Consider the following 26,430-nt stretch of genomic DNA (forward strand, 5'->3'; position numbering starts at 1 on the left):
TCTCCCTTCATTTAGGTTCTTTTTGGAATCTTCCATCAGAGTTTCTTTATTTCATAGCTTCTCTATATTTATTACAGATATTCCTAAAATCTATTTGGAGCTGTTGTGAATGGAATTTCTTTTAGTTTACATTAATTCATTGATAGTAGTGTGAAATACAGTTAAGATAGTGTTTAGAAAGGTGGTCGATTTACCTTTTTTTTCTTTCTTTCCCTCTTTCCTCCTCCTCCTTCTCCTGGGGATCCAATCCAGGGCCTCTTGCATTCTAGGAAAGAGCTCTACCACTGAGTGACACCCCCAGGCCAATACAGTAACATAATTGATTTCTGTGTGTTGGCCTATTCGTAACCTTGCTAAGCATACTTGTTCTGGATTTCTTATGCACTGCGATTTTCTGATAAGTAATTATGTTGTCTATAAATATAGACTTATGTTTCTTCCTTTTGTTTCTCTTGTTTTGCCCTACAAGAGAAATTTTTGCCTTGTTTTGATCTTAGAGGGAAGCATTCAGTTATTCAGTTCTTTCTGTTCAGTGGGATGCTAGCTGTAGGGTTTTTTTGTTTGTTTGTTTGTTTGTTTTTTGTACTGGCGATTGAACTCAGTGGCACTTGACCACTGGGCCACATCCCCAGCCCTTTTTTTGTAATTGTATTTAGATTCAGGGTTTCACTGAGTTTCTTAGCACCTTGCTTTTTGCTGAGGATGGCTTTAAATTCATGATCCTCCTGCCTCAGCCTCTGGAGCCACTGGGATTACAGTGTGCTTCACTGTACCTGGCTAGGTATAGGTTTTTAGATACTTGTACTTCATCAGTAAAGTTGAAATTCCCTTTCTAGGGGCTGGGGATGTGGCTCAAGCGGTAGTGCGCTTGCCTGGCATGCAGGCGGCCCGGGTTCGAGCCTCAGCACCACATACAAACAAAGATGTTGTGTCCGCCGAGAACTAAAAAAATAAATATTAAAAAATTTTCTCTCTCTCTCTCTCTCTCTCTAAAAAAAAAAAAATTCCCTTTCTACTCCTAGTTTGCTGTTTTTTTTTTTAATGAGTAGATGCTGAATTTTGCCAGATGCTTTTTCTGCATCAGCTGATACTGTCGAATGTTTTTCTTTAGTCTGTCATTGTGACTTTTTAAAAAAATTTTAAATTTTATTTATTATTAATTTTGGTAGTAGGAATTGAACCCAGGGTCACTTACCCACTGAGTCATATCCCCAGCTGTCCTCCCCCTTTATTTTTTATTGAGACAGGATCTCACTAAGTGACTTAGGGCCTCGCTAAGTTGGTGAGGCTCTTTGTTTTTTTTTTTTTTTTTAATATTTATTTTTTAGTTTTCGGGTGGACACAACATCTTTATTTGTATGTGGTGCTGAGGATCGAACCCGGGCCGCATGCATGCCAGGCGAGCGTGCTACCGCTTGAGGCACATCCCCAGCCCATGAGGCTGACTTTGAACTTGACCTCTTCCTCCAGCCTCCAGAGGCCTCCCAGGCCTCTGGGATTATAGACATGTGCCACCATGTTCAGGCCTGTGATTTATTTTTTATTTTTGCTGTGCTGAGACTAGAACCCAGGGCCTTGTGGATGTTTTAAGTTAGTGTTCTGTCACTGAGCTAGACTCTCAGCTCTTGACTTTTGAATATTGAACCTGACTTGAGTTCCTGGGGTAAGTTCACTTGTTATGGGATATTATTCTTTAAATGTGTTTCTGGGTTAAGTTTGCTAATATTTTGTTGAGGACTTTTGTCTATGTTCATGCAGGTTATTGGCCTGTGCTTTCTTTAATGTTCTTATCTACTTTCTGTGTCAACGTGCTGTACCTCACGGAATGAATGGGAATGATCCCTCCTCTTTTATTTTCTGAAAGAGATTGTATAGATCTGATTTTCATTTTTTTCTTAAGAGTTTGGTAGAATCCATCAGTGTAGCCATCTGGGCCTGGAGGTCTCATCTTCAGAAGTTCACAGTTATAAATTCAGCTTATTTTTTTTTTTACTTTTTTTTAAAATATCTTTATTTATTTTTATGTGGTGCTGAGGATCGAACCCAGTACCTCAAACGTGCGAGGCGGATGCTCTACCACTGAGCCACAGCCACAGCCCCTTTTTTTTACTTTTTTAAAATTTGTTTTAATTAGTTACACATGACAGTACAGTGATCTTTTTTAAATTTTTTTTTAGTTGTACATGGACACAATACTTTAATTTTTTTATTTATTTTTATGTGGTGCTGAGGTTTGAACCCAGGACCTCACAAGTGCTAGATGAGCACTCTACCCCTGAACCACGACCCCAGCCCAGTACAATGATCTTGACATATCATACATTTGAATCAGATGGGAAATTCAGTTTCTTTGGCAGTGGAGTTTATTGTTAGGTTTTAGATCGTTTCACCTTGGTCTGGTTTTGGTCATTTGTTCTTGACAGTTTGGGCCAGTTGGTCTAGTTGTTGAACTTATGTGCCTAGAGTTATTGGTGGCACTCCTGTGTCCTTTGACACCTGCAGGGCCTGTAGTGGCATCCTCCCTCCTTACCAGTGATGAGGTCTGTCCTCTCTCTCTCCTTGTCTTGCCAGAAGTTTATGTGTGGTTGGTCTTTCCAGTTGGCTTTGGGTTTGCATTTTTCCTCCAGCTCTTCCTTTCCTGTGGTCTGTTTCACTCATCACACAAGCCTTTGTTCTTTGTGGGTGACTTCCCAAGGGAGTCTTCCAGACTGCTGGAACAGTGGCTCTGTGGCATATTGTCTGCAGCCTTATCACAGTTGCCAGGACATTGATGCCTGCTGGGGTGATAACAACAGTAATAAAACAAATCATGGTGGTGGCAGATACATAGGGCTTTCTGTGGGAAGGCACTGTGGTAGGGGGCCCCATGGCCTAGTAAGAGCTGTTGTCCTCAGTACGTCCCTAGGGTATAAGAGAACATGGTGTGGAGCAGGTTTGGGGTGAGCTCTCACCCATGCATACTGGGAAGTCTGTCATAGGAGCCTTGAACAGATGATCAGACAGGTTCTTAGGAGGCACTAAAATACTTCTCCAAGGAGAGGTAGCCCCAGCAACCAACAGTTGAAGCTCTTGGGAAGGTGCTTGGGGCTGTGATTCTTAGCCCCAGGGAGAGGAGGGTGGTGCAGGTTGGGTCCAAGTAGGAGAGCATTGGCTTCTCAGGGCATTCATTTCATCTCCCAGGTACCCACCTGGCATCCCTCTTCTCCCTCAGCATGATTACACAATCACTGAAACTGGACACTTGTCAGTTTCCAGCACTTGAGTAGGACCCCAGAGCCCCTTGCCCAGCTTACCCTTCCTCTAGCCTCATCCTGAAAGCCAAGATTTCCCATGAATGGCTGTTTTCTAGGTCTAAAGCCACTGTCTTGCCTAAGTGTAAGAACTTATTGAGAACGAAGCTGGACACTTAGCTTAGAGGTTACTCTGGAATGTGTAAGATGTCAGGGAAGTGTGGCAGGACCTGTAGCAGGAGTGCCTGCTCGGAAACCACAGTCTGTGCAGAGGGAAGGGAAGACTGTCAGAATTGTTGGCCCAGAGTGGCCAAACAAAAGGCTGTGGGCAGGCTTGGAGAAGGCTGTGCCGGTCTGTGCTCACTCCCATATGTGAGGATTATGGGGGCAAAATAGGACTTCCTGGAAGCACACACCCCAGAGTCCTGTGCTGTGCATCTCAGAGCCTGCTTCTGTCACTGGGTGGTGGCACACACATTCCTGCTTCTATCATTCCTGAGGATGCTGATGCACAGGGAGCACCTACCCCTTCTGCTGGGAGCAGCAAACCTTCTGTGTCACCAGAACATATATGGGTGGGTTGGGAGCATCTCTGATTTCCATAATCAGAATTTTTTTTTCCCTTTTTTGTGGTGCTGGGGATGGAACCCAGGGCCTCATACATGCTAGGCAAGTGCTCTACCAAGCTCTATATTTAGAACTTTCTTTCTTTTTTTTAACTTGTTGATAGAACTTTATTTTTATTTTTATGTGGTGCTGAGAATCGAACACAGTGCCTCACACATGCTAGGGAAGTGCTCTACCACAGAGCCCCAGCCCCAGCCTCTATAATTAGAACTTTCAATGGCTGTACACTTGGTCCTTTATATCAAGGTGTCTGTAAGTGTTGGTGCTGCTTCCCTAGACTCTTTTGTGACAGATGCCCCATTGTTCGAATTGGGAAAGGCTTACTGTCCCAGCCATAGTGAGGGCCCAGCAGGTGGAGCCACTCTTGCCTGCCCCTGTGGAATGTTGCGGCCTTCCAGCCCTCCATGCGTCACTGTGGTGGGAGCCGAATGTGGGCCTGGCAGGCTGGCAAGGTTTTGTCCCCAGGTTGAAAGACTTGGAGTCTCTTTGTATTCTGTGGCCCTTGAGAGTCCTTCCATGTCCTGGCTGAAGGTATCTGTTCTCGGGAAATGCTGACCGGATTCCATCCTGGAGGTACCTGGGTGAGGGAAGACTGGTCCACTTTTTTGGCCTCCCTGGTCAGGTTGTGATCACCACAGATGAGCGTTTAGGGAATGGCCTGCTGAAGAGAGTTGGCTGATGCCGTATTCAGCTGTTCACCTGCAGTGTTGAGAGGGATAGAGGGAGGGATAGAGGAGGTGCTGTGTGGGGGCCTTTTGGGGCACCCTTGGCTCCCTTTCTCACTCTGGTCCAGGATGTGGGTGTGGCTTTGTCTGCACCTCAGAGCCTGCCAGTGTCTTCCTGGAGAGCAGCCCTTAGCACTTTTTGCTCCCCAAAGGGCTCTTTGAGTGGACTGGAGTTCCAGGTCGCTCCCCCACTGTCCACCAGGGGGCGTTCTCACCCAGGCCTGGCTATGTGGTACTTCCTGCCTGAATCTTTTGTTATAAAACTTGTAGAAATACCAAAAGGTTTAGAAGCAGAGTGTATTTGAAGGACAGGCATTCACGGTTGGCAATTTTGGCCAGAGGTCATACTTGGACTCTCTAAAAGATGAAAGAAGAAAGCCCAAATGTGACCCTTAACATGCTGAGATTTGCTGAATAAGTGGTTTTTATACCAGCCATGTATGATTCCAACTGTGTGTGTGTTCATATGTCATGTGTGAGTGCTTGGGGGGTAAAGCACAGTCAAGAGGCAGCTCCCAGAGCCCATGTGGCCTGCGCCGCCTGGGCCGGGTGGCTGGGGTATTGGGGAGAGACAGGGGCATGAGGGCACGGAGGGTGAAGGAGGGGGAGTGGAGGGCAAGGTGGGCATGGCTGATGGAGGTGGCAGCGACTTGGCAGCTTTGCAAGTGTGCTTTGGGTAGCACTGGAGTGAGAAGATTGAGGAGCAAGGAGATTACATTACACTCTGAGCCAAAGCCGAAGTCACCCTCTTACTGAACACGGCATCTCTCCATGGTCCTGTTCTGTAAGGAGACCCCTGGCTGCCCCGAGTCTGAGCAGAGATGGGTGGCCAGAATGGAGGCCACCAATCCCTGTCCCTGGAAGGTGGGCTTCAGGGGTTTAAGCTTTGACCAGTGTCCTTTTCTTTTTCTTTTCCCTTCCTTTCCCTTCCCTTCTTCCCTCTCTCTCCCTCCCTTCCCTTCCTTTCTTTTCTTCCCTTTTCTAACCTCACCTTTTGCCCTCCCCTCCCTGCCCCCTGCCCCCTTCCCCCTTCCTTTCTTTTCTTACTCCCTTTCTCTCTCTTTCTTTCTTATGTTAGGCTTGAACCCAGGGGTGTTCTACCACTGAGCCACACCCCCAGCCTTTTTTATTTTTTGAGATAGGGTCTCACTGAGTTGCTGAGACTGACCTGGAACTTGTAGTACTCCTGCCTTGGCCTCCTTGGTAGCTGGGATTACAGGTTGCATCACCACACCTGATGATCAGCATCTTTTCTTAATGCAGTATTACTTGACTTTTATTAAAAGCACATGCCCATTTAAATTAGAGCATCAGGGACTCTTTTTTTAAAAATTTTTTTTGGTACTGCGGATTGAATTCAAGGGCACTCAGCCTTATTTTGTATTTTATTTAGAGACAGGGTCTTACTGAGTTACTTAGCACCTTGCTTTTTGCTGAGGCTGCCATTGAACTCACAATCCTCCTGCTTCAGCCTACCGAGCTGCTGAGATCACAGGCATGCATCACCGTGGCCAGCCTTTTTTTCTTTTTTAAAAAATAAAGGTTGGAAGGTGTGTGTGCTGGAAGCAGGTGAGCTGAGGTGTGCTGTCCTGGTCTACATATGGAACTACAGACAGTCATGGGTCTCCTTTCTCTAAAAGATTTCAAGTATAAAAATTCTAGAGTTTAAAAAAAAACATCATCACAAAACAAAGGTAATGAATGCAGATAGTGAGACCTGTGTTGGATTTCTACAGATCCAGAGTTGAGACAATGGTGTTTGAAGCCTCCCTTGCTCCTGGTGCACAAAGTTGCGCAGCCAGATGGGCTGCCCTCTGGCTGCCTCTCCCAGGGTCTCCCTGTGTCCCTGTGTCAACAGCTCGCTAGCCCACTCAGTCTGCACACAGCTTCTTATGGAGTTTGTAGTGACTCGCTTGGGCAGGACAAAAGACAGAATGTTTCTGGGCTGCCACTTGTCCAGGAGCCTTGCTCTGTTGCAGAGGGTTGCTTGTGGCTGTCCTTCATTCTCCTGGCCTGGGATTGTGTTGAAGCCCAGGAGCCAGTAGGGCCAACCCTGGCCCCTGCTGGTGGCTGGAAACTTGCATGGCCTGGGGCTGCTTTTTGGGTTTTCTTGCCTCCTCTGATTCTGGCTGGATTCCAGCTAACCTGAGAGTCAGCTGCTGATCTTTATCAGCATGTCACAGACAAGCAGGAGACTGAGCTTCTGCTCTGCTACTCTGTGGCTGGCACTGAGTCCCTGTGGTGCAGCTGGCCACCCCGTGCTTCTTGCAGAGGGCCTGTCCCAGGCTTGGGTGATGCACTGCCCTGTCACTTCTGCATTTCCATTTCTTTTCACCTGTGTCCCCCGTTTGGTTGTCTTGTGTAGGTGTCCTTAATTGTAGAAGCCTCAAGTCCCTGTGACTGTGCTTTGTCGTAAGTGTACTGGCCCCTGTGCTGTCACGAGGCTTACTCCTTTGGGACAAGAGGCAAGTTCTGCCATCCCTGCCTGTGCTCATACTACCTGGCTTCTTTACTTCAGCATAAAGCATATGAAGATCCAGCTTCCAGTGGGATGGTGGTCTGGTGAACCATCCATATGTACATGCAATGTTTCCAAAGGGTATTGTAGCCTGAGTCCCAGTGCCGAAGCCCTGCAGAGATGTCCTGGGCTTACTCTCAGTTGGCTGTGACCACACTGAGCACTGGTGCTTTCCTAGACAGCTGTTCTCTGTGGGAGAGTGGCATACAAGTGCGTAAAGGCTCAGCAGCTCTGGGGCCACTTAGGATGTGATCCCTGGGCTCCAGAAGCCTGCACTCCAGTGGTGTAGCCTCTGAGATGCCTGGCCTGGGCATGGTTGAGGGCTGTGGGAGGGACACGGAAGCCCAGCCTCTACTGTGTAGGCACCCCAGGCTACAGGGGGACAAAAGTTCACTGGGACCCATATTGTGTTAGGAACATGCTCGGAATATGCAAACAGGTATGGTCTGCCCTCAGGCTTTTGGGGTCAAGCTATACCACTGGGCTAGTGGAGCAGAAGGGCCTCACTGCTTGGCTTGTGTCCCTTCCCTGCACAAAGACTGGACCATGCTTTGTTCTGCATGCAGTGAAGGGGCGTGGGTCTTCACATCAGGCTCTGGCTAACCAGTTTCTTCTGTGTTTCCAGGTGCTGGCAAGAACCCAACCCTGGGCGGTGGCTTCCATGTGAACCTGGGGAAGGAGTCAAGAGCACAGACCCTACAGAATGGTATTGCCATTATGGATGTTGCTGACAGTGGTGTGGGCCAGCAGGCGGAGCTGCAGTGCTGGGATGGAGATGGGAGCAGAGTGGCTGGCTGCTGCTTCAGGTCCTGTGGTGCCACCACCCTCCACCTGTGGCCTGCCATGGCCTGTCACCCTCCAAGCCCAGGGATGCTTGCACTTCTGGGAGGAACTGCTCCTTGAGTCCCCTCCCCTGTCATCAGAGCCTGCATGGGCATCCTGTAGGCCCTGTCAAGGCTGCTCAGAAAGAAGTGCCTGGACCCTGTTGCGCCCATAGCTCTTTGTTCCTGGTCTTAGTCAAGTTGAGTATAGAAGCAGCAAGTCTATAGTAATTTGCCATGACAGTAATATTTTCATTAGGTTTTATAGTAGTGCCAGTCTTTAACAAACTGTAGAATTGCTTTTCCAGTCCTTGGTCAGTTGCTACAGGAGTAGGAGTGCTTGGGAATATTATTCCCAGCAGAAACGTGTCTTAGCTTCCCGTTGTGCCATTTGCTCTGACCTTATGGACTTACTAATAGACTAGTGTAGTGAACTCTTTTCTTCTGATTTCCGGTTTGATTATTCTGTAGCAGAGATGAGGTTCTGTAGGATTTCAGCCTTTGAACAAATGCCTCTAGGCTTATGCCATGGCCCAGCTAATGGTCAGCTTTGGATCTTTTTCCTGCAGGAGGATGGAGCAGGGCTGTGGGCTTACCCCTGTGGACTTTGGTTCTGTTTGTTCTGCTAACAGTGAGAGGGCAGGAAAGCCTCCCACCCACCTCTGGCTATGCCTCCTGCACATGGATTTGTGCATTTTTGCCTGCTTTAGCACTCCTGATCGGAGCACACACATGGGATCCTCACTGCTTGTAGCACTTGTGGTCTTCTCACCCACCCAGGTGTGGCTCACCCGTGCTTCTGGTCCTTGCCCAGATTATCTCCATTTTTGCTGCCACTGATTCTGCGTTTGTTCCCAGTAGTGCATGTTTATTTCCAGAGCCTACTCTGTTGATTAGAGCAGTACACCCAGCTGAGGGCAGAGTGCCTTTTGTGCAGACACATTCATCACCGTGAAATCAGAAACTAAACAGAAAGATAACCCATTTGACTTCTAAACACTCCTTCAAACACCCTAGCCTTGCTTTAAGTAGGAAATCTATACAGTGTGCAAACTCCCAGGGCATGACAGTCATGGAGGCAGCCCATTCCTCACATGGGAGTCCTGCACCCTATGCAAGTTACCAGTTAGTTCTCAGCTTCCAAGAGCCTTCAGCTGTCGCCCTCTGTAGACCACTCTCCTGGGGCTTTCCCCTGAGGTCCGGGGTGGCTGGCTGCAGGGCCACATCTCCCTCCCACTCTTCGTGTGTATTTCACCACCACCTACCTGCTCAGGTGTTCCTGCCTACACCTTGCTTTTCCCACTGGGCCCTGGTGTGAATGGCCTACTGTCAGCCTCTGCCCCACTGCAGGGACCTTTTGCCTGTTCTTGTGAGTTCATGTCAACTTTCTCTCTTTCCTTCATCTGGTACAGCTTGGGTGAGTGTCTAATGGGGCAGGTTTCAAGCATTCTTTCCAGAACCCCCTGGAAACGCAAGGGCACCTGGCTCCCTTTGGTGGCTGCATTTCCAAAGCATTGGGGTTCTGCTGCTTCTCAGTTCTTTCTTTCTTTCTTTTCTGGTGCAGAGTTTGAACCCAGGGGTGCTTAACCACTGACCCACGTCCCCACCATTTTTTTTTTTTTTTTATTTAGGGACAGGGTCTTGCTAAGTTGCTTAGGGCCTCACTAAGTTGCTGAGGCTGGCTTTGAACTTGTGTCCTCCTGCCTTAGCCTCCCAAGCCACTGGGATTACAGGCGTGTACAGCTTCTTTGTGATTATCTTCCTTTGTAAAATGCTTCACCACCTTTTTCTGGTTTGCCCATGGTTTGTCTTTTTATTTTGCTTATTCTGTGCTTCTCACCTCCTCCCACCCTGTGTACATTGGAAGTTGTACATTGTAGGACAGTTCTCAGAAAGGCTACCCTAAGTTTTTAGCAGAGGCACCCTTATTTCAGCAAGGGTCATCCCATGTTGGAGCATAGCTCATGATGCAGCCATTTATCACCCCTGACTCCAGCCTGGTGGGTTTGTTTGAAATCTGTGAATTTGGCTTTAGAATATTGCTGTTTTTGTTAAGTCTTGATTGCCTTTCCTAAAAAACAGTAAATATGGACCTAAATGAATGGCTTCTCCTGCCACCGAAGGGCTGCCGTGTCTACCTTACTTCCCTCCTGCACTGTGCCCTCCCTTGGGCTCCACTTTGAGTTTGTTGGGCACATGTCATGTGATGCTGGGGAAGGGTTCTGGGGAAGAGAATCTCTTGACTCCCTATTTGTATGTGGGTTGTCTTCCCACTGGTATGGCTGTTAGAGTAGTTTCAGGCTCACAGAAAACTTGAGCAGAAAGTACAGAGATGGTCCCTGTACCCTGCCCCATATGCGCAGCTCCCCACCCTGGCCTTGCCCCTACCACAGGAGTGCACCTGTTACCATAGGTGAGCCATGATTTGCATTGGGGTCACTCTTCTGTGGACATTCTGTGGGCTTGGACAAGTGTGCACGGCTCATATTCACCATTGTCCTGTCCAAGGGGAGCCCCCAGTTGGAAATTGCTCTGTTACCCTGTTGGTGCTCCTGGCCACCAAGGTTCTTTGTGCTATCTCCAGTTTTACCTTTTGCAGAAGGGCACAGAGTTGGACTCACCCAGCATGCAGCCTTGTCAGACTGTATTCTTTCACTCAGTGATGTGAGTAAGATTTCCTCCTGGTCCTCTCTGTAGACCAGCTTGATAGCTGGTCTGTGTCTCATTGTTTGGGTGGACCTCAGTTTTTCTTCTTTGGTGCTGGGGCTCAAACCTGAGCTTGTGAGCATTCTAAGCATGCACTCTACTGCTGAGCCACCCCCACACCATTCATTCATCCATCACCTGCTGAGGGCCTCTGGGTTGCTTTCAAGTTATAGTGAATAAAGTTGCTGTAAACATTTGTGTGCAGGTGGTACAGAGTGCAATTGCTGTGTCAGGGAAAGAGCAGGTTTGATTCTGAGTGAAGCTGCCCGTGGTTGCATTCCTGCCAGCAGCGAGGGAGGGTTTCTAGGGCTCTGCACCTCAGCAGTACTCGCTGTAGTAGGGGTCTGGGTTTTGGCCATTCAAGAACATACTTTTTAAAAGTATATAGGTAGTTTTTTTTTTTTTTATTGCTATGTAGCATTTTAGATGTGACGGTGCCATAGTTGGCCTTGTTTTCCTCATAAGGGACATGCAGTTTCCTGGTTTGGCTGTTCCTGTCACACTGCTGTCACATTCCTATGCATAGTCCTTTGGTGGACGTAGGACTGGCTTCTCTCAGGAACACACCTGTGAATGAGGTTTTGGTCCTGGTGCAGGTGTGTGCTTATCTTTATTGGACAGGGCCAGGCCACTTATCCACAGCATCTGGGAGCCTTGCCCTGTCACAGCAGGTGGGGTGTGGGAGTGCAGGATTGGGGGGACTCTCTGAGTCCAGCTGACTACCTTTGCTTATGCTTTCTGGCCCTCTGGACATCCTCTGAGTGTGAAGTACCCGTTAATGTTTTTGCACATTTTTTAAAAATTGGGTTGTCATTGTCTTGCTGATTTGTAGAAGTCCTTTATTCTGAGCTCAAGTCCTCTATTGGATATGCATATTTTGAATCTTCTATTTATAGTTTCTTTTTTCATTCTTTAGTTTATTTATTATTATTATTATTATTATTATTACTACTACTACTACTTTAGTTATAGATGGACACAATATCTTTATTTATTTATTTATTTTGTATGGTGCTGAGGGTTGAACTCAGTGCCTCACATGTGCTAGGAGAGCACTCTACCACTGAGCCACAATCTTAGCCCGTACCTTGTTATCTTTTGATGAACAAAAAATTTTATTATTTATTTATTTATTTAAATTTTTAATTTGTTTTTTAGTTTTCAGCAGACACAACATCTTTGTTTGTATGTGGTGCTGAGGATGGAACCCGGGCCGCACACATGCCAGGCGAGCGCGCTACTGCTTGAGCCACATCCCCAGCCCCATGAACAAAAATTTAAAAAAAATTTTTTTAAATAAAATTTTAAATTTTAATGAAGTTTGAGTTTGATTTTTTATGGTTAGGGCTTTTGGTGACTTGTTAGACATTCTTACCTGCCCTAGGTGTGAATTTACTCTCCTATTTTCATCTGGAAGCTTCACTGTTTTAGATTTTGAGCTGGAGTGTGGTTCAATGGTCACGTGCTTACCCAGCATGTGCAAGGGCCTGAGTTCAATCCCCAGTACCACATACATGAAGTTTATTGTTTTAAATTTGATGTTTAGGTTTCTGAAAAGCCTGAAAGTAGTCTTTTATGTATGGTGAAGCTGGGGCTGAAGTTCACATTCCAGTTATGAAGATGCAGTTTTTCCAGCACCCTATATCAGAATAGCTGTCTCCCCCAATCCACTGTCTTGGCTGTGTGTGGGAGTCTGTGCAGACTCTGGTGACATCACTGTGTCTTCTGACTGTCAGTCTCACAGGCCTCTGCTGTGTCCTCAGATTCCTGTGCTTTAGCTCCTTCTGTTGTTCTTTGCTTGTTGTTTTGGCTATTTCTGCTAATTTGCATTTCTTCTTTCTTTTTTTTTAAAGGGAATTTTTTTATGTCTTTATTTTGTTTATTTATTTTTATGTAGTGCTGAGAATCGAACCCAAGGCCTCACACATGATAGGCGAGCGCTCTACCGCTGAGTCACAGCCCCAGCCCTAATTTGCATTTCTACATAAATTTTAGAATCAGCTGGTTGATTTCCAAAAGAAAGCCTGTCCAAATTTTGCCTGGGATTACATTGAATCTGTAAGTCAAATAGTAAAGAATGACTACATTGACCCCTTAGCGTGTTCTACCTTAACAAGAACAAGGTCTGTGAGCATACATTGTTGTCTCTTCCTTTCCACCTTTCCTCTTTTTTACTCTCAATGCATTATTATACCTTTTAATACTGTTCTAGACTCTCTAGGATAGTGTTGAGTAGAAGTGTTTCATTCATGACCTCATTGTGAAATGTTCAATATCTTGTTATTAGGAATGGTGTTGCTTTGCCTTGTTCTTCTTTGTACCTATGGAGATGGCTATGTTATTTTTTGTTTATTTTGCTGATGTGGTGAATTCCATTGATTTGTGGCTATTGAAGTCACCTGGGTTTCTGGAGTAAGTAGCCCCTGGGCCGTGGCACGTTTTGTGCTTGGTGTGGTGCTGCAGTGGGGCCATGTGCATGGAGGCTGCTGCACTGCCCAGCCACACACCCCGCTACGCTGTCAGTGTGCACTGCTGGGGTTGGATTCCCATGGTCTGTTCAGGGCTCTGGGGGCCAAGGCCATGGAAGACATTGCCTTTCATTATCTGTTCTAATTAGTTACACGTGACAGCAGAGTGCATTTTGACTCACTATGCACAAATGGAGCAAGCTTCTCATTTCCCTGGTTGTACACGACGTGGAGTGACACCAATTGAGCAGTCATACACGTACCTAGGGTGATGATATCTGTCTCAGTCCACCATCTTTCCTATCCCCATGCCCCTTCCCTCGCCCCTCTCCACCCAATCCAAAGTTCCCCCATTCTTCTCATTCCCTGCTTCTTTCTGTTTTCTGCCAGAGCTGGTATGAGCCTGGGGCCCCCTTTGATCTGTGGCTGCTCTCTGTCTGTTTCCTCCTGGTCTGAGCACACTGGGAGTCGTAGTCAGGCATGTGTGGAAGGTTGCTCTGTTTGGGTTTGATGCTTTCCCAGGGCTGTGGATTTGTGGGGTGCCCTTCTCTGCTCACATCAGGATGTCTGATGCCAGTGTCACTTCTCTCCAGTGACAATGGTTTTGGGACCTGCTTAGGTGACCACCAGTGCCCTCCATCCTCTGTCCTCCAAAGGATGTTGTGTAGTGCTGAACTAGCGCTAGGAGGGTTGAGCTCGCTCCAGAGTTGTGTTCGCCTGGCACTTGTAGGCATGGGGCAGGAGCTGCATGAGGCTGGATGGTGCCTGCCTCTCCTCCTCCTACCAGGGTTCTGTTGGGAGGTGTCTCTTCCCTGTTCTGTCAGTTTTTACATTGTCTGTTTTGTAGCAGCATCTAGCTCCTCCCTGAGAAGACCCCTGCTCTAGCTCCCAGTTCACTTTTCTGCCTTTGCCTGCGCCATTCTGCTGATCTGTTATTTTTTGGTTAAAAATGTCTTGGGGCTGGGGCTGGGGCTCAGCATAGAGCATTCGCCTGGCATGTGTGAGGCACTGGGTTCAATCCTCAGCACCACATAAAAACAAGTAAATAAAATAAAGGTATTGTGCGCTGGGGTTTGGCTCAGAGGTAGTGCGCTCACCTGGCATGTTTGAGGCACTGGGTTCAATCCTCAGCACCACATAAAAATAAAGATATTGTGTCGGGCTGGGGATGTGGCTTAAGCGGTAGCACGCTTGCCTGGCATGCTTGAGGCCCGGGTTCGATCCTCAGCACCACATACCAAAAAAAAAAAAAAACAAAAAAAAAACAAAAAAACAAAGATGTTGTGTCCGCCGAAAACTAAAAAATAAATATTAAAAATTCTCTCTCTCTTAAAAAAAAAGATATTGTGTCCACCTAAAACTAAAAAATAGGGCTGGGGATGTGGCTCAAGCCGTAGCGCGCTCGCCTGGCATGCGTGCGGCCCGGGTTCGATCCTCAGCACCACATACAAACAAAGATGTTGTGTCCGCCGAGAACTAAAAAATAAATATTAAAATCCTCTCTCTCTCTCTCTCTCATAAAATAAATAAAAGAATTAAAAAAAAAAACTAAAAAATAAATATTTAACAAGAAAAATAAAGGTATTGTGTCCAACTACAACTAAAAAAATATTTTTACAAAACAACAAAAAATGTCTTAATTATCATATTTTAAATTTTCTAGTACTGGGTCTTTGGTTTTGGTTTGGGGCTAGGGACCGAGTCCAGGGCTTCACGTGTGCTGCGCAAGCCCTGCCCCTCCTGGGCTCCACTCTAGCCCCAGGGCTGTCTTTTTACTTAGTCTCTTCATGTGCTTCAGGATTGGTGTCCCCTCTGGTGGTCTGTGCATGACTCTGCCAGGGAAGTTGATTCTTCCTGACTCCAGGCCTGGGTACTCTCCCTCTCTTCCACTTATGCATCTTTTTGCTTTGGGGTGGTGCCTAGGCTCCTGTCTCAAAACAAAAAACCAAAAGGTATGCATATAGCTCAGTGGTAGAGTAACCCCAGGTTCAATCCCTAGTACCAAAAAAAAAAAAAAAAAAAAAAAGGTTCTGAAATTGAAGTTTGCCCAATCAGAAACAAACCACACATCTACCAGCAGGGCATCCTCCTCACCCAGGAGCAGACTAGAGGACCACCGCTGACAAGTGGGCCAGAAGATGCCACACCTGTGGAGTATGGGCTGGGGAAGGAGAGCTCCTCAGAGCACCACAGAGCTCCCAGAAGCAAGGGAGAAACAGAAGGCTGCCAGAAGCTGTCATTGTCTTGCTGATTTGTAGAAGTCCTTTAGTCCAGGCTCAAGTCCTCTGTTGGATGTGCATATTTTGAATCTTCCATCAGTAGCTTCTCTTTTCATTCTTCAGCTTGTTGTCTTTTTCTTCTTCTTATTATTTTAGTTATAGGTGGACACAATACCTTTATTTATTTATTTTATGTGGTGCTGAGGTGCCTCACATGTCAGTTCATATGCATGTGAATGCCAGTCTTGAGCGGAGCCCATTGCTTCTGCAGGCTCTGTGGCACCTCCTGCAGATGCAGCGGAAGGGGAGCCTCCCTGCGGAGGCTGCAGGCTTGGAGGCAGCAGCATGGGAGCCTGGGGTGTGGGGTTCCTGTCCTGGGCCTGAGGGTCTGCAGTTCTGGAGTTGTGCTTGGCTGCTGGCCCCGGGGGTGGGGGTGGGGGACACAACTTCATTTTTCCACAGTGTCCAAGTTTCAAGGGCGCCCTGTGCTAGTGGGTTTACTGTAAGATTCGCTCACTGAGAAGAAGCCCAAGGAGAGTGGGCTGTGGCAGCTTATTAGTAACTGTTTTTTTTTTTCTTCTTCTTTTTTTCAGGTACTGGGCATTGAACCCAGGGGTGTTGTTCTACCATGAGCTGCACCTAGCCCTTATTTTTTTTTATTTTTATTTTTTTTTTTTGAAACCGGGCCTTGCTAAGCTGCTGAGGCTGGCCCTATGGTGCTCCTGCCCCAGCCTCCCAAGTTGCCTGGTGTGCACCACTATGCAGGTTCTGGTAACTGTTTTAGGAGTATGTGTTTACTTACAGGGTCTTTTTATGTTTACATAATGTGCATGTTGAAGCTTGTGACTAATTGACTCTACTAGTGGTACTCACTGAATTCATGAATTAAAGATTAGTCAGGAGTGGAGTAGGGAGTTAGTACCTGTGGTCATGGGTGTTCTATTTGGGGTGCTGAAAAATGTATTGAATTGTGCTGACGGTTTCACAACTCTGAATTGCAGGCTTTAAGTGGGAACTTTTTCAGCATTTGAATATATCACATACAGATGTTAACAGTTGCTTACTACAGCAATCTTATGTCCCAGCTTGGTGAGTTTAAAACAAATAGACCACAGCTGGGGCTTAGACAGCATAGGTGCAGTTCTGCAGCCCAGGAAGCTGGATGTCCAGGACCCAGGCCCTGACAGAGTCAGTGTCTGGCCAAGGCTGCTTCCTGGTTCCCAATGGTGCCTTCTCACTGGGTTCCTCATGTGGGGGAGGTTGGGGTTGGGGTCCCTTTCATAAGGGCACAACCTTCTGAGATTATACTATGGGGACCAGGGCCCTCTGTGTTGGGAAAGAGCCTGTGAAGGAGAACCCCCCAGCTGAACTGTTTACCCTTGAGCCTCGAGGGGCCACAGAGTGTGGGGATCAATCTGTGCTCCTGCATCTGTGAGCCTGTGCACACTAATGGGAGATGGTTGTCAGAACTGCTGTCTTTCTGACCAGCTGGCCAGGATCTTGCCTCTGCCCAGGCCTCAGGGCACAGTGACTAGCCCTCTGCAACAGGAGCCCTTTGAGCTGAGGGGCTCAAGGTGCTGGGGTCTCAGGAGGGCGGGGCTCCCTGAGGCAGGGTGAGGCTCATCCCTGACTTGCCAGGCCACATGCCCCAGCTGTGGCTTTCCTGGGCGTGGCTCACCAGGTGCCCACCTTTGGCTGGCTGTCATTGTTAGTGAAGTTCAGCTATGAGCAGCATGCCAGCAGCACATCCTTATTAGAGAAATCAGGCAGTGAGTATTTAACTTTTGTGGGTGAAGTGGAGGCTGTTTGGGGTGTCCCAGGAGGAGTAGTCTGGGGGCTAGAGGACCCTGGTGGGACTGGAGATCTCAGGGGTGGCAGTTCTTCTTGCTGTCCTAATCTTGTTCTGCCCACACTGTAGACGTGAGGCCTGTGTCGGGCTGACCTCAGGACCCTCTGCTGCTGGCCTCTGGACCTCTGCATTTTCATGGATGTACAGGAGGCCCTGCTGTTTTCCTGCCCATGAGGCAGTACTCTGTTCCCTCTCTCTTAGCCCACAGCACTTAGGGAAGCCCTGCTTTTGAAAGGGGTGTGGCCCTGTCGTGGCCTTCGCAGCTCCGTGAGCCCTGGGACACTCAGTGCTGCCTGGTGTACCAAGTGCCATCCTCCCTTTGCTGTGTGGAAGGTCGGCTTGTTGGGCTGTCCCTTTCTCTGCTCTCTCCTCTAGCCAGTCAGCCAGTGCTGTGGGGTGGAGATGGTGCTTGGGCATGTGGCTGTGGGAGAAGGGGCATTTCCACCTCAGGGCATAGGCAGTCAGGAAGTAGTACCAGGCTGAACCTGTGGGACACCCAGGGAGCCTCTTCACAGCTACCACTCAGGGCTGGAAACAGGATTTCACCGATATGAAAACCATAGGAAATTCCCTTTACAGTGTCCATATATAAAAATCAATTAGACACATCCACACAAAGTGAATTTAAAACTTACTAGGAAAAGGTCGAATCTGATTACTCTTAAATTGCTAAGGTGGTTACGTGATGCTTCTTTTTAACCAGAGTTGTTTTGAGTGGCAGCATCTTGGTAAGTCACTGCTATTGTGTCCTAGGGAGGCGCCACATCCACCACCTGGGGAGCCAGCTGCAGCTGAACCAGCACTGCCTAGACACAGCCTTCAACTTCTTCAAGATGGCCGTGAGCAAGCACCTGACCCGAGGCCGGAAGATGGCCCACGTGATTGCTGCCTGCCTCTACCTGGTTTGCCGGACAGAGGGCACACCACGTATCCTTTGTCCAGGGAGCCCCCCAGAAGACTCCATGCTGGTTCTTGGTTTCTTTCCTTGGATCATTCAGTAGTTGCAAGAACTTGATGCTGGTATTAACTGGCAGATAACCTCATTGGATCACCATTCTCAGTTGACCCCAGGCTTTCTTTTACTGAATTGAGGGACTAGGAAGCAAGATGCCTGTTCTTTTGCAGTCAGGGGAGCCAGGGTTCTGCTGACTCCTGGAAACCATGCCCTGGATTTTCTTCTGATCTTGAACTGACTTGTACTTGGGTGCCATTTTTGGTGTCTTCCTCTGGTTTAAGGAGGTGGAGTGTTGCTGCCAAATTAGATTAACCAGACTGGGCTTGTTGTCCCTGCAGACTTGGGGCTGGAGGAGGAAGGGGGTGGCCTGCAGTGTTTGCTGGCCCCGCTCCTGCTCCTTGCAGGCATCTGGTCCTGACCTCTGCACATGCACACGTGCATTGGGAAGTCTAGTCATTGGTCCTAAAGAAACCAGGGCACCTCAACCTCCCCATCCTGTACTGTCTGAAACGCGATGCCTTTTGGGGGTTCTTCTCTTTCTTTGGGTCCCTGGTCATGCTCTCCTCATTTTGCAGGGCATTTTCTCTGAAGGCTCCCTGAGAAAGGATCTGCTTTGAGCTCTGAGCCTGTGAAAATGATGGAGTACAAAATTTCAGTGACAAATGTGTCCCACAGGCCACATGGTGCTGCCCAGTGCCTTGCTCCAGTATTCCCAGCCTGCACTGGTTCCCCACTGAGCCTGACTCTTGGTGTGACTATTTTGCTTCGCCCCATAGGCCTGAGCATCTTCTGCTTGTCTTCAGGGGTGTGACCCCTAGGCACCTCCGTCTGACTGCTTTTGGGCCTAGACTTGCCTGGAGTCTCCTACTTCTGCTTCCTGTGCTCACTGCACCTGCCCCACTGCAGGCCTCCAGTGCTCTCCCTCTCTTCCACTTATGCATCCTTTTGCTTTGGGGTGGTGCCTAGGCCCCACCTTCTGGCAGCCTTCGTGTTTCTTGCTTCCGGGAGCTCTGCGGTGCTCTGAGGAACTCTTCTTTCCCAGCCCACACTCCACAGGTGTGGCATCTTCTGGCCCACTTGTCAGTGGTGGTCCCCTAGTCCACTCCAGGGTGAGGAGGATGCCCTTCTGGTAGATGTGTGGCTTGTTTCTGATTGGGCAAACTTCAAATTCAGAATCTTTTTTTTTTTTTTTTTTTTTTTTTTTGGTACTAGGGATTGAACCTGGGGTTGCTCTACCACTGAGCTATATGCATACCTTTTAGTTTTTATTTTGAGACAGGGTCTTGCTAAGTTGCCCAGGCTGGCCTAGAACTTGTGATCTACCTGCCCAGCAAATTTCAGAATCTGTCCTTAAAATGTCCTTTTAAAAGCTGGAAATTTATCATTTTAGCTCGCAGTGTATTGTTGCAACCTACTTAGAAACCTTTGAATCTTAGAAACCGTTGAAGAGCAATGGGGGATTAAGAAAGACAAACACTTAGAGAGCGAAAGCTGGGACCAGGTGGGACACCATCTTCAGATGGAGGAACAATGACCCAGAGCCAGCTCAGCACATTCATTATATAGGTTTTATCATCAAAACCTGTGAGAAAGTTTCTGTGAGAAAATTTCTTCAAAGCAGGCAGTCTTGAAGGTCTAAGTACTGGCAAGCAGTTATAATTATCTTGTTGCACTAGTAATTCTCTATCTCTACCAGCTGGTGTCTGAACTCAGGGTCAAGACTGATAGTTCCATGACTTGCATAAGACCTCCTCAGGCAGGACATCACCATGGTAACTGGGCAATCTTGTCCTGTACCTTTTGCACAGGAAGTTCCCAGCATAAGTGCAGTAATAGCCACGAGGCAGAGACCATGATCCAAGTCACCACTCTCCAGGGGGTATAAAGTGTAATTGCTTTAAGGGATGATGTGAACACCCAGACAGTCCTTGCACACGTTAGGAGCAGAGACCAGCCTGCATGACTACTTTGCCATAGCCCTGCCTCTGCCAGGGCTGAGCACCTCTGCAGACCCTGTGCTGAGAAGACTCCTAGCCTGGAGGCAGGAGCAGCAGCACCACTGTGCAGAGGTTAGGAAGCAGGACCCTAGGGTGGCCAGCCTGGACACTGCAAAAGCCTGGGGGCATCTAGGTGTGTATGTGCATGCCACCCCAACCCTCCTATCGCCCTGTGCAGAAAACGCATCCTTGACTGCTCTGGAAAGTGAGCAGCTCAGGGTGAGGTGATAGAGACCAGCAGAACAGGCAAGTGTCCTGCAGCCTGAGGTAAAGTGTGGCTCTGTGCCTTGTGTGCTGCTGGTGAGAGGAGCAGTGTGTGGTGCTCTGGGAGGCCACGCCTCCTGAGGCTCCCAGTCACCACGGACACAGTAGCCCACTCCCAGGTGTTACCTGAGACAAAAGCCTGTGTCCACACAGTGCAAATACTGTAGTGTTGACAGTAGCCAAGATCTGGGACCATCCGAAGCATCCTCTTGGTGAATGATCAGCCAGGAGCAGTGTATCTGTACCAGGAGCGTCGGGAGCTATGAAGATGAAGTACGGGATGAACCATGGAGATGTGTCCAGGCAGTGGTGACAGTCACATAGCTCTGCAGGTGAAGTGGAAGCCGCTGCACAGTTGGGGAGCATGTCGCTTTCACTTCATGACCCTGCTAAAGATGGCATTGTGCCCCCAGGCTGGGCCTTGCACTGAGGCCAGCGTCCCAGCCCCTCTGGGCTGTAGTGGCCTAGCTGGGCCCCACCCTCCAGCCTTGCTCTCCTCAGTACTTCTAGTAGCTGTGTCTGGTGGCCTACCTCTTATTTCCCCGTTTACCCTGTCTTGGTGGTGCTTTGGGGGAAGATGGGGAGACAGGTGTGGCTCGCTCTTCTCTGTTCCTTTTCAAGTTGATGGCAGCACCCTGCCCATCTGTCCTGCTTGTACTGGTGCACCTCTGTCTGTCGCTGCTCTCTGTCTTCTCCCTTCCCGCTGTCCACAGCGTGCATGACTCTTCATCCTGGCCGGTCCTGCAGCGAGGTCGTCTGGCTGGGCTCACAGACTGGCTCAGCTTGGCTTCCACATGAGAGCCACACCCTGGGAGGTGTGCAGAGTCAGACTGCCGTCCTCATGCCCCCTCCTCCCCCTTGGCACTGCCAGTGGGATGCCTGGTCCTGCAGGGCATGCTCCTTTCAGCCACGGGGAGCAGTGGCTTCCACCTGACCCATCACCACACCACCTTCAGTGGGACCTGGGGGAGTCCTGTGCTGTGAGCTCACTGTGCAGGGAACAGGTGCCCTGGAGAGGCACCTGTGATTCTCCTATCACTCTATCCAGGCTGTGGGCAGGAATGGCCCTGGGCCGGTGGCGAGACACAGGAAGTTCTTGTTCAGGAAGGACAAGGGCAGGATGTAGGCTTTCAAGCTCACTCCTTCCTCTTCCGCCTGCCTTTCATTCTTGTCTTGCCACATGACCCTTCCCTCTGCTCCACAACCTGCTGGCCCCCACTACCAGTCCCCAATCCCCAGAGGAGACGAGTCCCACCTGAGGCCAGCCTGGCTGGGCTTGCCCCAGAAGCAAAGACTCAAACCTGCCGCTGACCTGAACGCACAGGATCCTGAGGTGGCTCAAGGCCTTCTCCGGCATGGTCGGGCAACTTTTATCGTGTTCCTAGTGCCCTGTGCTCTGGGGTCAGTTGAGTGCTTCAGGGCTCCCTCTCCCATTCTCTGCCGCCAGGCTCCCATATCACCTCTCGCTTTTCCTTCTGCCTGCCTCAAGAATAGTGGATTTACATTTTCTAAGTGGACAGTACAGTTGGATGGTAGCCTGTGGAGGAGCCCCACCCACCAGGCATAGCACCTGCCCTGTCACGCTTGCAAAGGCCAGCACAGAAAGGACTGCACATCTCTGGCTTGCCCAGCTGTGGGCTCAGGACTTTGAGCCCTGCTGGTCAGTATATCCTGACTGCCAGTGTCCACTGACAATGGCTGTATGCCCACCCTGGGTCCTGCAGTTGGGCGCTCTGCCCCAGAGCCAAGTGTTTGCAGTAGTAGTGGCTGGCGGCCCGTTGTCCATGTGGCCTAGGCAAGCATCCCTGCACTCCCGTTGCCTTTTCACCTCTCAGTGGCATCTTTTGAGGAACAGAAGTTCTTCAATTTAACAAAACCCAATTATTCATCTTTTCCTTTATAGTTAATGTTTTTGCACCCCATTTAAGAAGTCCTTGTCAGGCTGGGATGTAGCTCAGTAGCAAAGCCCTGGGTTTGACCCCCAGAATTCCAAAAAAAAGAACCTCACCAAAAAAAAAAGACTGGAAAAAAAAAGTCCTTGCCTTCTGAGGAAGGAGACCTCTTCCTGCCCAGGTGTGCAGATGACATGGTGCCAGTCACAGCAGAGAAACTCCTGTCCCACTGCTCAGTGGGGGTGCTGCCGTTGCAACGTGGAGTGTGGGGTGGGCTCTGAGTCCATGAATTTGAAGAATGAAACCCAGAGACACGAGAGCGAGGGCAAAGTGTCGGGGTTTATGAGGGTAGCAGAAAGCAAGCAGGCAGAGCTCCCTAAGGAGGGCCCCCCCAGGGAGGGGCGCCGGGAGCAGCTGCTGTCTGGGGGTTCATGTGGACCTCCGTGGCTGAGGGAGCTGCCCCGACCCGGTCCTGGCCAGGCACTGGGTGTCCACTGCTCTTCATGCGCTCCCTGGCCCACTCAGGTTACTGAGGCCCTTCTTGGTGGGGGTCTGGGTCCAGAGTGCAGGTGTCTCACGACGGGTCTTCCCTGTGTACACAGGAGCCGGCCTGACCTGGAGGAGCCAGGTGTCCTGCCTGCCCTGCTAACCCTTTCCCTGCCTCACCACCGTGAGCCTCACAGATGTGCCCGGTGCCAGCATCTGGCCCCTTTTCTAAGTCTGTGCCCGTGCTTAGTGCCAATGCCAAATTATTTCAGAACGACCATCACACAGGATGTCTCAGTGTCTGTGGCATGAGGTGCAGGTCTGCTCTGCCTTGAGGCGTCTTGGCCTCATGGGGTCCTTTTTTCTTATGTGTGCATTTTCAAATCAGACGATTGATTTCTCTAAGAACCTAGGGAATTGAGTGGGGTCTATAGATCTTTGGGGAGAGGTGAAATTCATCCAAACAGTCAGCAGATCTCCTTTATTTCTCTACTTGTTCTTTACTTTTCGTTGTTTTTCACTACCAAGGATTGAATCCAGGCCAGTACTAGACATATGCTATATCACTGAGCCACATCCCATGCCTTTTTAAAACTTTTATCTTGAAGCAGGGTCTGTTGCTGAGGCTGGCCTCAAACTTAATGATCCTCCTACCTTAGCCTCCCAAGTGGCTGGGGCTACAAGAACTGCAGTTCTTCACCCATTGTCTGCTCTCTGTCTTCTGCGTGCCCGGGACTGCCGTGCAGTGCTGCTGTCCCTGGGGTGCTTCTGCTCCTCACCATCGCCTGCTCTGGGGTTTTGCAGGTGGCTCTTTCTTAGGTTAAAGATGTCAGGTTTTTGTTTAAGAGTTTTTGTCATGAAAGATACCTCGTCATACACACCTCATGTACATATTGGTACGATCATATAGGCCCCCTTAATTGTCATTAAATAAGTCACAGCGACCCTCTCGCACCTAGCTATGGTCCTGTTGCCCCCTCTGCACATGGCTGGGCCTCACCTGCTAGTATCTCGTGCTATGGGTCATGCAGTGGCCTTGTGCTTGTCTTTGTGTCATGACGTCCTTGTCAGTGCGGTTATCACAGGAGCAGGGCTCCAGAGGTGCTGGGCGCACCTGTGTCTGCTGTCTGGGTAGTTCAGGCCATGAGGTGTTTCTTCTTCGGGTTTTTTTTTTTGGTGGACCTGGGGTTGGAAGCAGGGCTTTGCTCTCATGCTCCACCACTGAGCCGCACCCCCACCCTTCCTAGTTTATCTTGAGATACGGCCTTGCCAAGTTGCCCAGGCCGGCCTGAACTGCCATCCTGCCTCTGCCATCCTGCCTCGGCCTCCAGTGTGGCTGGGGTCCCAGGCGTGTGCCACCCAGCTAATTTGTTCCTTACTGTCAGAAAGGTGGCACTGACGCCGTCTGGGCCTTCGTCTCCTTTGTGGGAAGGTTTTACGCCGGATTCACTTTCTCCCACAGACCTAGGATTATCCAGACTGTGTTTTCTGGTTTCTGTTTGGGTTGGGTTGTGCTTTGCAGGGCGTCTGTCCTGCCTGCCTGGCATCATCCTTGATGCCCCTGGATATGCTCTCCGTGTCCCTAACAGTCGTAGAGCTCTCACTTCTTTCATGCCTGAAGCTGGGGATTTTGCCTTTTTTCTTTATCCATCTTGCTAGGGGGTTGTCAGTGTTTTTTATTCTTTTTCTTTTTTCTTAAGAGTTCTGTTGAGTTGTAATTCACACATTGTACTATTCACCCATTAAAGCCTACATTTTAGTGGTTTTTTAGTTCATTTCCAGAGTTGTGCAGCCATCGTTATGTCAATTTTAGAATTGACCTCAAAAAGAAACCCAGGCTTGGCATGGTGGCACACACCTGTAATCCCAATGGCTCAGGAGGCTGAGGCAGGAAGATCACAGGTTCAAGACCAGTTCGGGCAACTTAGTGAGACCCTAAGCAACTTAGTGGGATCATGTCTCTAAATAAAAAATAGAAAGCTGGGCTGGGGATATATATATAGCTCAGTTTGTAGAGTGCTTGCCTCGCATGCTCAAGGCCCCGGGTTCAATCCCCAGCACCACCAATAAAATAAAATAAAAAGCCACTAGCCTTAAGCAATCTTCTGCCTCTGTGTTTGCCTATCTGGGCATCTCCCTTGACCGAGCTGTGTGTCTTCATGCTGCTGGTCTTGGGAACACTAGGTGCTCCCATGTGCTGGTGCTAGCGTGCTCCAGGGTCCCCTCGGTGGCAGAGAACCTGTGCTGTGTGCTTAGGCTTTGCTGCTGGATGGCGGCTCTTTCCTTCTTCTCCTTTCCTTGGGCTTAATTTTTACTATTCCAGCTTCTTGAAACAGATGTTTAGGTTTTTGTTTTTTTGCCTTTCTTTTCTAACATGAGCTTTCGAGATGACATTTTTCAAGCAGAGTTTAGTTCCATTTGTCACATTTTTATCACCATTCAGTTCAGTATATTTTCTGTCACATCTTGTGACTAAACACTCAGGTGGGCTCACTGGAGTGGCTTCATCTTGAGTCTGGCTGCACGAAATAACCACACAGAGACAGAGAAATACCTTTTTCTTTGGGTCATTAAGTAAGTAGCGAAGTCCTGAACCCTTTTATTGGGAAGAAGCCTTTCAAGTGAAGCAAGGGGTCAGGTCTGCTGTCAGGAGGTTGACTGACATGTAGGCAGGCCACACCCAAAGGCAGAACAAGAGAACGGGATACACAGAGGGAGTTTCCATGGAACATTCTATCCCAAACAGGGCAAAGGGGTAGGATTACAAAAGAATAGGTGTGTGTAGCTCAACCCCAGGGGCAGGCCCCACAAAGAGAACCTCCTTGCTGTCCGAGAGGGGGAAAAGACGGAGTCACGAGTCATGGCACTACCGCGCCAGACTACAGTGATCTTTCAGATCCCCATGGTGCATCAGGCTCCCCACAATTTTCTAATTTTCATTTGCTGGTCCCTCTTGGATCCATAGGTCTTTAGAAGGATATGGCTTATTATCGATTTCTAGTGTAATTTCATTGGTTTTGAGAACAGAATAATTCCCACATTTTCCGGGTTGTTGAAAGGTGCTTGGCAGCCCTGCAAGCAGTCTACCTGGTGGTTTCCATGTGTCTGCAGTTGGCAAGTGCCCCTAAGTGCCCTGGGCTCCAGTTGGTGCACCATGCTGCATGTTCTCACTGACCCCTCACTGTTCTGAAAGAGGTGGGTAGAGTCTCCAACTGCTCCTTTGATCTGGTCAAGTTTCCATATAGTGTGAGGCTGTGTAAGCGGGAAGGTACAAATCCAGGATTGTGCACCTCCCTGGGGGAGCCAAGTCTTTAACATGATAAAATGTCCCTCAACTACTTTCCCCTTGAATCTGCCTTGTTTGATGTTGGTGTTACTAACCATTTTCTACTTGGTTCAGTCCTTTTTTTTTTTTGAGAGAGAGAATTTTTTTTTTTTTTCAGTTTTCGGCGGACACAACATCTTTGTCTACACGTGGTGCTGAGGATCAAACCCGGGCCGCATGCATGCCAGGCGAGCATGCTACCGCTTGAGCCACATCCCCAGCCCAGTTCAGTCCTTTTTGACATATTCAGAATGTGTTCTTTTATAAGCATAAATTGTGCATTTTGGTTTAATTTATTTTGGGTTCTGGGGACTGAACCTATGGATGCTTAACCACTGAGCCACATCC

At 48.8% G+C, this 26,430-nt stretch overlaps 1 protein-coding gene across 7 annotated transcripts in view; it reads left to right on the top strand.

Moving 5' to 3' along the window:
- The window catches only part of Brf1 (BRF1 general transcription factor IIIB subunit), a 64,471-nt gene that overhangs the window by 1,052 nt on the left and 36,989 nt on the right, over positions 1 to 26,430 (top strand). For 6 of the 7 annotated variants that reach the window (XM_026405528.2, XM_026405530.2, XM_026405529.2 and 3 more), the window contains exons 2-3: positions 7,726 to 7,806; positions 17,917 to 18,090. In XM_026405528.2, the coding sequence (XP_026261313.1) occupies positions 7,726 to 7,806; positions 17,917 to 18,090 (255 nt within the window). Of the gene's footprint in view, positions 1 to 7,725; positions 7,862 to 17,916; positions 18,091 to 26,430 lie in introns of all 7 variants that reach the window. The other variant, XM_026405536.2, reaches the window with a different exon arrangement.

This window comes from Urocitellus parryii, chromosome 6, assembly GCF_045843805.1.
Source record: "Urocitellus parryii isolate mUroPar1 chromosome 6, mUroPar1.hap1, whole genome shotgun sequence".
Taxonomy (NCBI): Eukaryota; Metazoa; Chordata; class Mammalia; order Rodentia; family Sciuridae; genus Urocitellus; species Urocitellus parryii.